Raw genomic sequence first — 14,037 nt, forward strand, 5'->3', positions numbered from 1 at the left:
GTAGGAATTTCATTTTTCCGGATGGACCACATTTGGGTCCTTGCCGGGTGAATCCTAGATGCGAAGGATCATTTCTAACGGCTGCAAGTTTCTTTTAAGAAAATGTCGTTTGAGTTATTGGATCGCTAGAACAATGTACCACCCGGAAGGGAGCTGTTCTCTTCAACGATTTCACCCGGATGGGTGTCGCCGGATGACTGCTCTTTTTGGAGCAGTGGTTTTTAACAAATGTTCTTCCGTCTGTATTCTTGCACTAGACAGGTGCTAATAAAGTTGTATTACTGGAAATTATATGCTTTCACATTTCAATACTATTTACAAAAAATTACAAAATCCTTAGAAGTAGTACTTTTTCAAGTTATCTACATTCCAGGTACGAGGCAGCCGCATTCCGTCTGGGGTTTCCAGGCGGTATGTGCCGTTTCTAACTTCTTCAAAAATCCGGTAGGGTCCTTCCCAGTTTGGGGTCAGTTTCCCTTGTTCGTTCGCCCTACCGGTTGCTTCAAGCTTTCGTAACACAAAATCTCCAACTTTGAGGGGGCGTTTACGCACCCTTTTGTTGTAGGCCCTTGTCATTCGCAGACGGTAGATTTCATGACGCAAGGTGGCATTGCCCCTTCGTTCAGGAAGAGTATCCAGAGCCAAGCGCATGGCTTCCCAATTTGCCTCTTCATCATATAACATGATTCGAAGTGTTGGCTCAAACAATTCAATGGGAAGCACCGACTCTGTGCCTTATGCCATAAGAAATGGAGTTTCACCGGTTGACCCCTTCTCAGTAGTTCTGATAGACCAAAGAACATGAGTCAATTCCTCTGCCCAAAGACCGCCTGTCTTTTCAATCTTCTTCTTAATGCCGCCTGAGATGAGCTTGTTAAAAGCTTCAACTTGACCGTTTGCTTCCGGATGGCCAACGGATGCAAAGTAATGGGAAATCCCTTGATCTTGGAGCCAAGTCTTTAGGACAGGCGTTTTGAATTGGGGGCCATTGTCAAAGACCATTGACATTGGTACACCGAACCGGGTGATGACATTTCTCCAGATGAAGGAGATGACATCTTTAGTTTTGATGCCCTTTACCGCCTCGGCCTCAACCCACTTGGTGAAGTAATCAACAGCCACCAAAATGTATCTTTTGCCGCCTGGGGCAGGAGTGTATGGCCCCAAAATATCCATGCCCCATTTGGCAAAGGGAATTGGGCTGTGAATAGCTGTTAAATCAGTGGCCGGCTGTCTGATCAGCCGGCCAAACTTCTGGCACTTGTCACATCTTTTTACCAGATTTTATGCATCTTCCTCGAGGGTGGGCCAAAAGTATCCTTGCCGCCTGGCTCTCTTGGCAAGTGTCCTTCCGCCAATGTGCGATCCACAGAAGCCGGTATGCAGATCTTCCAGTATTTCCTTTCCCCTTTCTGGGGTAACACATTTGAATAGCGGCTGCAGATAACCCTTTCGGAAAAGTTCACCTTTGTGCATTACGAAGCTTAATGCTCGTCTTTGAAGAGCAGCCGCCTCTGATGAGACACCCGGTAGGGTGCCGTCTACCAGGTAATCCCGGATGGGGTCCATCCAAGTGGAGCTTCGATCTAGAACTCCGATGGGGTCATGTTCAATGCTTTTCTTTTCTATGACTTCCCAGAAGACTGACCTAGGCGTATCACATGTGGCGGATGATGCCAATTTTGATAGTGCATCCGCCTGATTATTCTCGGACCTGGGTACTTGACTTAGATTGAATTCATCAAATGCCCCAGCCTCCTCTTTGACCGCCTGAAGATACTTAATCATCACCGGATGGGTGGCCTCATAGTCACCATTGTACTGGCTAACGATGAGTTGAGAATCTGAACAGGCGTCAACTTTCCTTGCCCCGGCTGCCTTACACATGCGGATACCGGCTAACAGGGCCTCGTATTCAGCTTCATTATTCGAAGCTTGAAATTTGAATCGTAGAGCATATTTGTATTTGTCCCCCTCTAGAGAATGACAAATTACGCCTGCCCCACAACCATTCAACGTAGAGCTCCCGTCTACATAAACTTTCCAAACTTGATCAGTTTTATCCGGCTGTATCGGCCTTGTCATTTCAACAATGAAGTCGGCAAACGCCTGACCCTTCACTGCCCGCCTGGGTTCGAAAGTGATTTCTAGACTTTGAATTTCCACAGCCCATTTAATCATTCTTCCGGATGACTCTAAAGTGGTCAAAGGCCTTTTGAGCGGCTAGTCAGTGTAAACGGTAACCGGATGAGCCAGGAAATATGGTTTCAACCGCTTGACTGCCTTGAACAATTCCAGACTGAATTTTTCAATCATGGGATATCGAAGTTCATCATTCCGGAGGACGTGGCTTATAAAGTAGACCGGGAGCTGGTTGTCGTCTCTCTCAGCAAGGAGAACGACACTCAAGGAATGATCTGAGACGACCAAGTACATGTAGAGAGCCTCCTGGGGTAGGGGACTCACTAATCTTGGCAAAGAATGCAAGTGTTGCTTCAGCCTTTGAAATGCCGCCTCAGCCTCTTCACCCCATTCAAACCTCGACCTCTTTTTGATTGCTTGAAAGAAATACAGGCACTTGTCACCTGACCGGCTGAGGAATCTCCCCAATGCCGCCAGGCAACCGGTAAGCTTTTGAGCCTCCCTGACGGTACGAGGCGATTGCATGTCAATCACCACCTGCACTTTGTCCGGATTGGCCTCTATGCCTCTCTGATCAATCAAAAATCCGAGAAACTTCCCAGACTCAACTCCAAAGACGCATTTTTTCGGGTTTAACATGACTTTATGCCGCCTGAGGGTGGTGATGGTTTCTCGGAGGTCGGCTAGATGATGCGCCTGTAGCTTTGACTTGACTATCATATCATCGATGTACGCCTCCACATTCCTTCCAATCTGATTATAAAGGACTGAGTTCATCATTCGTTGGAAAGTGGCAGGCGCATTCTTCAACCCAAACGGCATCACCGTGTAGCAGTATAGCCCTTGATCTGTGACAAAAGCCGTTTTTTCTTGGTCTTTCTTCCACAAGGGTATCTGATGGAAGCCGCAGCAGGCATCCATGAAACTCATCAGGGCATGGCCGGCTGTAGAGTCTACCAAACGATCTATCTTTGGAAGCGGGTAGCTATCTTTTGGACAAACTCTGTTCAGGTTCGTGTAATCTACACACATCCTCCAGGTTCCATTCGGCTTTTTCACAAGGACGACATTGGCTACCCAATCCGGGTAGTAACATTGCCGGATGAACCCAGCATCTAAGAGTTTCTTGACCTCGGCTGCTGCCGCCTGGGACCTTTCCTAACCATGGTTCTTTTTCTTTTGCCTGACCGACTTCTTTTTAGGATCCATAACGATTTTATGAACAGCAAGATCCGGACTTACACCCGGCATCTGTTCTACTTCAAAGGAAAACACATCTTTGAACTCCTTCAGCAAAAGGAGAAAATCAGGTCCCAAGCTTTCAAAAGCAGCCGTTCCAATCTTGACGGTTCTGTCTGGCCGGCTATCTTCAAGGACAATGTCAATAATTTCTCCAGCCGGCTGGGGGCGAAGGACGTCTGACCTCTCCCCTGACAATGATTGCTATTGTTTCTCCTTTACAGGCGCCAGTTGGTCCGCCTTCCTCTTTTTACCGGCTGGCTTAGTAGCCGGTAAGCTTTGATCACAATCGTCAAGTTCAACTATTTCTTTCTCTTGACCGTCTGTGTCAAGCGTTGGTTTGATGTCCGAGAGGTAACACTCTCTCGCCATCTTTTGGTCCCCACTCAAGGAACCGACTGTGCCATCATCCCTCTTTAACTTGATCAACATTAGGGATGGGATGATGACAACTTTTGAGATGTTAAGGGTTGGGCGGCCAATAATCAAGTTGTAGGCAGTCAGCTCTCCTACAACAAGAAACTTGACAACCATGTGTCGGCCCTTTCCCTTTTCTCCGAACCGGATGGGTAGATCAATCATACCCACCGGATGTACTACTCCTCCCCCAAAACCAACAAGAGGGTATGAGGCCGGATGCATGCTACTGGGCTTGTACTTGAGTTTTTCCAAGCACCGGTAGCTTATGAGGTCAGATGAGCTCCCGGTATCAATCAAGATCCGGCCAACTCTTTGATTGGCGATTTTGCACTCGATGACTATGGGGTCATCATGAGGCCGCCTGACCTCTCCTCTATCTTTCTCGGAGATGTTAACTTCCGGAAAATGAATATTCAGACGACTGGCCCTCATCCACTGAGTTGATCAGTTTTCGAATGTTATCTTTTGTGCCCCTGATGGTAGGCCCACCTCCCGCAAATCCATCGGCTATGGTCAAAATGGTTTCCTCATCCGTATCCGATTGAGTAGCCGGCTTCTTTGGGGGTGGTCCTTTTACTTGTTTGGGAGAACCCTTTGACTTGGATAGGCATGACTTGAGAGCCCCCTCATCAGCCAGCCGGTCAAAGAGCCTCCTGAGGCTAAAGCAACCCTCAGTGTCATGGCCAATTTCTTCATGAAAAAGGCAATATTTTCTCTTATCCCGGGCGCTTACAGGACTCTTCATCGGAGCCGGTTTTTCTAGATTCAACCGGTCTTTTACTTCGTTGAGTATGGAGGCACAATCCTTGTTGAATTCGTACTTTGGCACATACGGATCCGACCTCTTTCTTTTCTGGAAAGGTTGTCCGGATGAGTCTGCTGCCCATACCCCCTTTCTCTTGTCTTCCTTTTTGGCCGACTAGGTAGGCCGATTCTCTTTCTTGTCGGATCTTTTGTAATCCGTTGGAAGTTTTACAGCACATAATCTCATTGCCTGAATGTAAGCTTTCCCCTTCATAAGCGCCTCGTGAAGAGTAGAGACCCTCTTCCTAACCAAGTCAAACTTAAAAGTTGATCCGTCTTTTAAGCCTTTAAAGAAATCAGTGTAGGCAACGTCATCAGACAATCCGTGGATTTGGATCCTCATCAAGTTAAACCGCCTGACATATGACCGGAGCCCTTCCTTATCTCCCTGCTGGATTGCCCCTAGCTCAAGGCTTGTTTTCTTGGCAGGGATATTCATAGAAAAGTTAGACGTGAACCAGTAGGCCAACGCCCTGAAATTATTGATGCATCCGGCTGGGAGGTTGCCAAACCAACGTTGAGCAATCCCCTTCAACGTTGCCGGGAAGCACCTGCACCATGAGGCGTCATCCAAACCCTGCAAATACATCAGGTTGGTGTATGCCATGAGGTGATCTTCCGGGTTGGTGGTACCGTCATAGGCACCTACCAACACGTTTTTAATTTTTGCCGGCTAGGTCATCTCGGTGATTTCCCTGGAAAACGTCGTTGGTTGTTCCCCAAGGTTGAGCAGCCGGAGCTGCCAGTCCATAGGCTGGAGAGACGGCTGCTGCTGTCCCCCGAAAAGACCCGGCTGTGCATAGGGAGATCCAAAAGGCGTGTATGGTGTTCCATGCAATGCCAGTTGGATCATATGAGGGCCGGATCGAGCGAAAACCTTGCTCGTTCGGCTGTCATTATTTGTTCTCGAGTGCCTCCCTGATGTGGCGTTGAAGCTGTCTCGAAAGGTCGATGTTGATGCCGACTCGGAACGCTGAGACTTTTTATCCTGAATGAGCGTCCGGGCATCAGAATAGACTTTTTTGGTTCCATCCGGCTGTATGTGCCGGACGGGTTTTCTGACTCCATCTATGGGAGTGTGTATCTTTGAGAAATCAAAGGGCCTAGCCGACATATTTGACTTCGGATGTGGGGTAGATGCCCTACCCTTTACTGTTCTGGCCGTCTTTTTTCCAAGACGCCTTTCTTCCGCCTGACCCTTACGGGGGCCGGCTGTATTATCCAGAAGGCCTTTGATCTCTCCTTTGAAGCTCATCATCAGGTTCATGAGCTCATCCCTGGAGACTAGGGTGGCCCCTTCCGAAGCAGGAGTTAACCCAAGCGGTCCCCTGGTGGGATGGTTTGGGCCTGCCTGCTGCTCTGCCCGTTCCTTTCTGTCTTTGGAACGAGTATGCTTGGTTCTGAAAGAACCATCGGCCGCTGTGTAAGTCTCAATCTCATGATTGTCGGCTGTATCTTGGTCCGACTGGACCTCAGCCTCACCAGCAGGTTGACTACTTTTTACCCGGCTGTACCGGCTTTGAAGTCATCTAGAAAGTACTCTCCCCACAGACGACGCCAGATGTTTGGGGGTTTTTATGTGTCCTACGGGAGAGTTACAATTTCCTAGTATGCTCCTTCCTTAGCCTGTACCTGCACAAATAACGGAATACTCCGGCTGGGGCTGGGGTGTTCCGCCTCCGAAGATTAAGTTAGTCTCTTTCTTAATGAGGAAATAAGACAATAAATGCTTCTCGATTTGAGAGCGTTTGCAAGGGGATTTGTGTTTTGTTGGTTTGTGGAAAATGATTCGATCCCCATTAATGAGGTCTGCCCTTACTATTTATAGTAGGGGAGAGCTGTACCTCAATTAGGGTACAATGACACGTGTCGCAAAGGGATTGGGCCTTTGCTGACCGTTGCAAGCTTGACACGTGGCAAGCCTTCATAGGGCCACGTGTCTTAGGGTATTTTTACCCTAAACAATTAGCATTGCAATAATTTTGTCATATTGAATTGATGTATATGTCGACCATAAGTAAATTAGGATCTAAAGAGGATTTTGTGATCTATTTGGCCCTTTCTATACTCTAATCCCCAAATCCAATCTGTTGCATTTGGCCATAATGGAGTTATCATTTACACTATATTTGGATAACAATAGTGAAGGGAAAGGGAGGGAAGGAAAAAGAGGGAAGGGAAAGGGAGGGGAGGGGAGGGGGAGGGAGGGAGAAGGTGAACTTCCATTTTACTTGCAAATCTCTCCAACAATGGAGGGATTTGGTTTCTTAAAAGGGGAAGGAATATAGATCCTTTCAATTCCCTCCCCTTCCCTCCTTGGAGTAGGTAAGGTCGTCTAAAATACTTTGGGGGCCCTGTGCTACCATACAAGATTGGTCCCTATCAAATATATGTAGTAGTATTATGTGGTTAATAAACAATATAATATATGTGTTTAATCTAAATTATGAAGTTAGGATGTCATAAAAACCAACAAAATTGTAAAATTCTAATTAATGAATTTAACTAATGGAAACTCTATTGATAAAAGTTTACGAAGATATTGGAGATGAAAAACTATAAATTAAACTTGCAATTAAAGTATTATAGTTTATGCAATGATAGATATATATAGTGCTTGGGTAAGGGGAAAAAAAGGAATTGCAGGCCCTCCACATAGTGAGCCTTGTCTAGAGGGTCTTTTTGCACAGCCTCTTAGACGGCCATGGTATTAGGTATTCAAACAAAGGATGATGCATCCTTTTCTTTCTCTTCTCTTCCCTTTCTTTTAATTTTCTCTATTCAAACACAGTGTTAATATTTGTTGGATACTGCCTTAGTTGTTCCTTCCCTTTGCCCAATTTGTAGATCCAACCAATTTTACAAATCATTGACAATTGTGATAAAAAATAGGGTATTTTGATTTTTACCACCTTCAAATAACGACTTTGTCGAATTTACCACCTCCAAAAAAAAAACATTTACTTTACCACCTCATAAAAAAAATTAAACATCAGTTTTACCACCAATCACCTCCAACTAACGGATTCCGTCCAAAAATCCGTTAGTGGGGCCTACCTTGCACACGTGTCTCCATATTATTGGGTAAGCTTTAGAAAAAAAATTAAAAAAAACCAAAAAAAAAATTAAAAAACCCCATCCATCAACCGGTGGTTGCTGCCACCGTCGAGACCCCCACCGCCGGACCGGCTACAACCAGCCCCACCACCTAACCGTTACAACCAGCCCCCACCACCTAACCGCTACCAGCCACCGTCGGGACCCACAGCCACCACACCGATTTCGACCTCAAAACCCTAGCCACCACCTAACCGCTACCACCGCACCGCACACCACAGCCGCGCCGATTTCGACCCCCTTTCCACCAATTTCCGACCTCAAAACCCTAGTCAACACCTAATAGCTACGACCAACCCACCACCTAATCGCTACCACCGCACCGCACACCACAGCCGCACCGATTTCTACCCCTTTCCACCAATTTCCGACCTCAAAACCCTAGCCACCACCTAACAGCTACGACCAACCCCACCACCATCCAAACCCAGACCAGAAACAACCGCCACCCAGACGCGAAACCACCCCGACTCAAAACCACCACCACCCACCAGAAACCACGCCAGCCAGACGCGAAACCATCGCGACTCGAAACCACCACCACCCAGACGCGAAACCCACACGAAATTCCGACCAACCGAGGTAGTTGATTTCGTTGCTGGTTGGTTGACATGGAAGATCGGGGAAGATGAAGAAGAAACGTCAAATATGTGGGCCCTACTAACGGATTCATGGACGGAATCTGGTAGTTGGTGGTAAAATCGATTTTTTGGAAATTTTGGTGGTGGTAAAGTAAATCTTTTTTTTTTGGAGGTGGTAAATTCAATTAAGTGGTTATTTGAAGGTGGTAAAAATCAAAATACCCTAAAAAATATAAGTCAAGTGTAAAATAAAAAAAAACCACCGGGAAAATCAATTAGACGAAGGTATATAAGTTTAAACATCCATCCAAACTCAATCCAAACACCAAAAATAGTGATATATGGTCATTCCACACACTATACTTAAACAATTGGGTCTTAACCAAACACACATTGATTCAACTCAAATCCATTATCTATGGTTTTAATAGAGTTAAAGATATTAAAAATAGTACAACTCACAGAATTTAGTACAATTGGATGCTTGAAAATAAAAATAAAACAATACAATTATTAATTAGAGTGTTGCCAACTGGCGAACGTTGATAGGGTGTGCATATGCATTGGCCTTGGAGTTGTATGCCATCTTGGCATATATCACATTAGCTACCTCAGTTGGGTGAAATGCATCCCAAAATAGATACTTGGAGCGATTTTCACAAGGAGTTTGCAAAGGAAGGCAAGTAATTTGCCCATTGTTTTTCCCTACTCCACAACACCCCTCTTCTGTTACCTCAAGTCCTACAAACGTAACGAATATAACATATAAAGTTAATACAAGCAATAACACAAACACGAGTTAAGAAAGACTAGAGAGTCTAATGTATGTACCACTAGCTAGTGTCATTTAGCATATGCATAGTGGTGAAATTGAGTTGATAGGATAATCTAAACTTAGTGAACAACTTGACTTCGAGAATAAATCGACTAATATAAGGTTAAAGATTTGCCAACATTCTTACATTACGATCAAGGGAAGAATACGTACCATAAGATTTTTTATTAGCGGTCAATTCTTTGCTGCCTTTAAAAGAGTCTAAGTAAACGAATTTGGCCCCTGGAAATTGACCATTGTTTATAGTATCAACCAATTGTCTTAGTCCTGAATTAAACAGATTGACAACATTGTTCTTGTCCTCGTTACAACGGCTTTGTGCTGTCCCATTAAACCTTGCTAGCTCATAAGGAATGCATCCGATTGGCCCGATTCCTGGTATGATCACCTTCCTTGCTCCAAGTCGATACAAATCCTACACGAATTTGTTCATTTGTTCAAATATCAATATAGAAAACGTTTGTAATGCTAAACTAGGCTAAGTGGTCACTTAAAAAGTTAAAGTTACAACACTTCGTGTGTGCATTTTTTGTCAACCAAATGACCTCTATTTTTTAGAGTTAATAATACAAACCGTGAGTTGGCGCGAGTATTCTTGAAGAAGGGCAGTAGCATAAGCTGCAGGGGTATATTGATTAGGAGTAGAGTAGTAATTAGGCATGAAGTAATTGTTGAGGTAGTCATTGCTTCCCAATCCTGAATAAATGATGCACTTGTTTAGATAATTTTGAAGGGAATTTGCATCTCCCCTAAAAAATCTCCTTAATTGTCGCACAACTCTCCCAAAGTTGTTCACTTGTTGATTCATAGGAATATGAGCCCCCTGCATATGCATGTATGTGTTAGAGGTAATTTATTCCTTTTTCATGAGTGATAACTAATAAATAAATTACTTTAATTAGGTTAAAAAAAAATTGCAGATATACGATTAAATAAAAAGAAAGGAAAAGGATATAAAATAAAACACCCTAAAAATTATATGAGCAAAGTTAGAAAGATTAAATGAAATAAAACATTAATTACACCGATTGACATATAATTCTGTCCTAATTTACTAAACTAATACGAAATTTCGATTTAGATTACGTATTAAATTTTTATCTATAACTTTAAAGGTTACACATATCATTAAACAAAAAATAAATAAAAAAATCACACCGATTAACAACTTGATAAAATGCAACCTACTCAATCTGTCCCTATTTTTTTGCCCCATTAGACTCTACACAGTCTCCAAGACATATCTTTGAATGTTTATAACCTTATTTCTATACGCATAAAATTTATGAAAACTTGATATTAATAAAATACACAATGAAACTAATCGAACAACCCTACATGACTATATTATCTTTTATTAATTAATGAGAATTTATGGTCAAAGTTTTTAAGGTTTGACCCAATTATTTGCAATGGGGCAAAAAAATAGGAATAAAAGGAGTATATATTATCGTAAAGAAGCCCAAAAAAAAAAAAAAAATACCAAATTATTGCCAGTCTCATCTCTAATACCAGAAGCTCCCGATGCAAAATTCACTCCCTTGATAAGAGAATCACCCGTTGCACTTGAAAATGGTGGAATATAGTCTGTAAATCCTAGAAGTTGAGCTGTATATTGTTACACAAAACATTAGTAAGTACGACGTACTTAATAATTAGTAATTTAGTCAATTACTATATTATAAATTTTTAGTTAAGCCTACGAATTTTAAATTGATATTGGACTAATATCACATCATTATTTTAAACGATGTATAGTACGAATACTATATATGAAAATTGAAAAATAAGTGGTTTGACAATACGAATTATAGAGAGTAATAGTATTATAGTCTACTCACCCAACACATCGACAACAGTTCGACCATTACAAAAACGACCCGTGGCTCCTTGAGCAAAATCAACACCATAGGGCTGATAATTAGCTCTAGCCAATGTAAGAATGCCATTGTTGTTACCATTATCAACCAAAGAATCACCAAATATGAAAAAACATGGCACTTCTGGTTGTTTTGTAGCTGACGTCCTATTACATGCCGAAGCAATGTAACATAACAAAGATGCAATAAAAATTGAAAATACTTTTTTCTTACTAAACTTCATATTTTCCATCTTAATTCTTTTTTAGTTGTTTTTGTTGTTCTTTTCTTATTTTGGATAATACGTATAAACTATATATAGAGAAGAAAATGACGGTCAAAACAATTGTTTTCATGGGAAACATGCAATTGTACTTTAATCATTTAATTGCTTAATATATTTTCAAGTATATAAATAAGATATGCGGTGAGATTAATTGATGCTAGCTTGTTATTTGACGGACGGTTATGAGGTTCCTATATCCCGTGAGTTTAATGCCGTTGATTTAGTGTGTGAGGTGAGGTGCACTAATTGGTAGATAAAGGCATAATATACTCTACTTTGATAATTTACTAATAATCGAACAATGCTTGGTTTTTCAAATTAATAGTAACTGAAATATAACTCTCTAGAGAAATGTAACTCAATGGTTAATATAAGAAACAATGAAACCCCTAGGCATATTATTAATGATTCGGTTAAAAAAAATAGAGTTTAGGAGGAAATAATTCCGAATAAAAAAAAAAATAAAAAATAAAAAATAAAAAACTCCATTTTAATATAGGTATATAAATGAGGGGCAATAGAATTTTGTTTTACGACAGGTTAGGAAAGCTTGGGTTGGTAAGCTGATTTACTCATCAGGATCCACGTTAATTTGTACTCTGTGCTCCCTACTGTTTTATGTAAGTGCCTCAATTTGACCGATATATTTTCCAGTGCCAAACTTTGACCAATGATATCTTAAATTATAAAAAGTTGATATTCAGAAATTGTACATTAAGACGACTTTTACAAGTATCAACATGACTATGTTTACTTTTAGGGAAATTCTATACTATAACCCTTTGCTATTGACTTTTTCAAGCTGTGCCCCCTCCTTTTGAAAATTAAACATTGTAACCTTGAACTTACAATTATGTATCAATAGTGACCTTGTCGTTTATCCTACCGTTAACAGCCACCGTTAGTGGGGCCCACTTTACACCTATATTAAATTTTTTTTCTCAATTTGCATACTAAAAAATGTTGTGTCAAAGGTTTTAAGGGTCGTTTTGAACCTTAAGGATCCAAATTGAGCTCGGATTTGGAAAAAAAAATTGTAAACGCCTCGTTTTGTGAATTCGAATTTCTATAGTTAAAAGAATAATGACAACATAGGGCTTTAACGTTATTTTTTAGCCAAATTTGAGCTCAATTTGGTTCCATAAGCCCAAAACCACATGTAAAATCTTTAACGGAACATTTTTTAGCACACAAATCGAGAAAAAATTTAATAGTTGTAAAGAGGGCCCCACTAACGGTGACTGTTAACTGTAAAATGACAAGGTCACTATTGATACATAATTGTAAGTTGAAGGTTACAGTGTGTACTTTACAAAAGGAGGGGGCAAAGCTTGGAAAAGTCAATACCAGAGGGTTATAGTGTAGAATTTCCCTTACTTTTATATTTAGAAGCACTAATATCGGGTGAAATTGGTACATTTAAATAGTGCAAAAGTCAAATCAGACTAAGACATTTAAATAAAAATGAAGGGAGTACTCTCTTTGTTTCCCTGGAATTGTCTCATACAAGTATTTGGTTTAAGATGTCCAGTTGATTTTTGTATCATAATGGCTCCGTTTTTTTTAGTTGACACGTTTTGACTTTAGCATTATTCACACATTTTTCTTTTGACCGTGTTTTATGATTTATATGTAATGAAATATATAGTCATGGAGGATCTTGTTAGATTTGTCACTATATATATTTTCATGTATATCAACTTGTTATTATTTTTGCTTATCGATAATTAAAGATATTAATAATTGAATTTGTACATTGACAAACGTGATTATAGAAACGTGTTAACTAAAAATAAATTGAGGAAGTATCATTAAAAAAAAAAATGTTCATGCTAATTTACTCTCAAATACACTCTATTGGCCCAACCAATTTTCTCTCTCGTTTTACCAACCCTGAACATAAGAAAGTAACAATTTTCTTATGTTATAAATCGAATGGGAATGAATGGAGTAAAATTTAGAGTACCTCTCTTGGTTCTTTTCTTCTAACTTCATGTGCCAACATTAAGGAAATGAGGAAAGATGGTGTGAAATTGGTCCCTTTTAGTTTTTTTTTTAAATGAGTATAGAATTAAATGGCTAAGTTTAGGTTACCTAAAATACCTTATTATTTATTTTAGATCATATAAAAAAAAAGCTCAAATATATATACTTTATCATTTTATATTTGAGTTTTTTTACTTATCAATTCACTAATCCATTAGAAGAGAAGAGAAAAAAAATAAATAAATAAATAAAAAACATATCAAATGAGGCCTTATTATACTGATATCACTAGTAGAAAAACACAAATTAGCGGGGACAAATTAGCACCGGTTCTTGAAAACCGGTGGGAAAAAAACAAGGCGGGATTTAGTGTAAGAGCAATGGCACTGGTTCAAACCAAACCGGTGCGAATTTCTTGAAATGGCACCGGTTAACCGATGCCAATTGTAATAACAAAAATTAAAAAAACCCGCCCTTTTCCTTCTTTCTATTTCCCATCTTCTTTCTTTAACTGTTTCCTCAAATCAATCTCTCGATTTATCTCTCTCTTCTCTCTTCTCTTTCCTCTCTCCTCAACATTATCTATTTCCCCCCATTCTGTTGTTTCTCACTCTCACTGTCTTCTTCCATCCACCATCTATTCATCTTCTACTTCTTCGATTTCTGGGTTCGATTTTCCTAAAATCAATTTTCTATTCTTCTTCTTCTTCTTCTTCTTCTTCTTCTTCTTCTTCTTTGTTTTTCTAGGTTCAATTTTCCTAAAATCGA

At 40.8% G+C, this 14,037-nt stretch overlaps 1 protein-coding gene across 2 annotated transcripts; it reads right to left on the reverse strand.

Annotated features, from left to right (window-relative positions):
- Positions 1 to 7,589: 7,589 nt before the first annotated feature.
- On the reverse strand, positions 7,590 to 11,269 carry LOC110696530 (GDSL esterase/lipase At1g33811-like). Of its 2 annotated transcripts, XR_002506309.1 has the most exons (6): positions 10,980 to 11,269; positions 10,622 to 10,746; positions 9,713 to 9,961; positions 9,292 to 9,553; positions 8,115 to 9,044; positions 7,590 to 7,912 (listed from the first exon to the last, which is right to left on the reverse strand). XR_002506309.1 is itself a non-coding variant. In XM_021873848.1 (5 exons), the coding sequence occupies exons 1-5, from the start codon at positions 11,248 to 11,250 to the stop codon at positions 8,821 to 8,823; spliced, it is 1,131 nt and encodes a 376-aa protein (XP_021729540.1). In that variant the 5' UTR covers positions 11,251 to 11,269; the 3' UTR covers positions 7,590 to 8,820. The 2 variants fall into 2 exon arrangements, 1 of the variants encoding a protein (XP_021729540.1); XM_021873848.1 differs by having other exon boundaries at positions 7,590 to 9,044.
- Between the last annotated feature and the right edge of the window lie 2,768 nt (positions 11,270 to 14,037).

Source organism: Chenopodium quinoa, unplaced genomic scaffold (assembly GCF_001683475.1).
Source record: "Chenopodium quinoa cultivar QQ74 unplaced genomic scaffold, ASM168347v1, whole genome shotgun sequence".
NCBI lineage: Eukaryota > Viridiplantae > Streptophyta > Magnoliopsida > Caryophyllales > Amaranthaceae > Chenopodium > Chenopodium quinoa.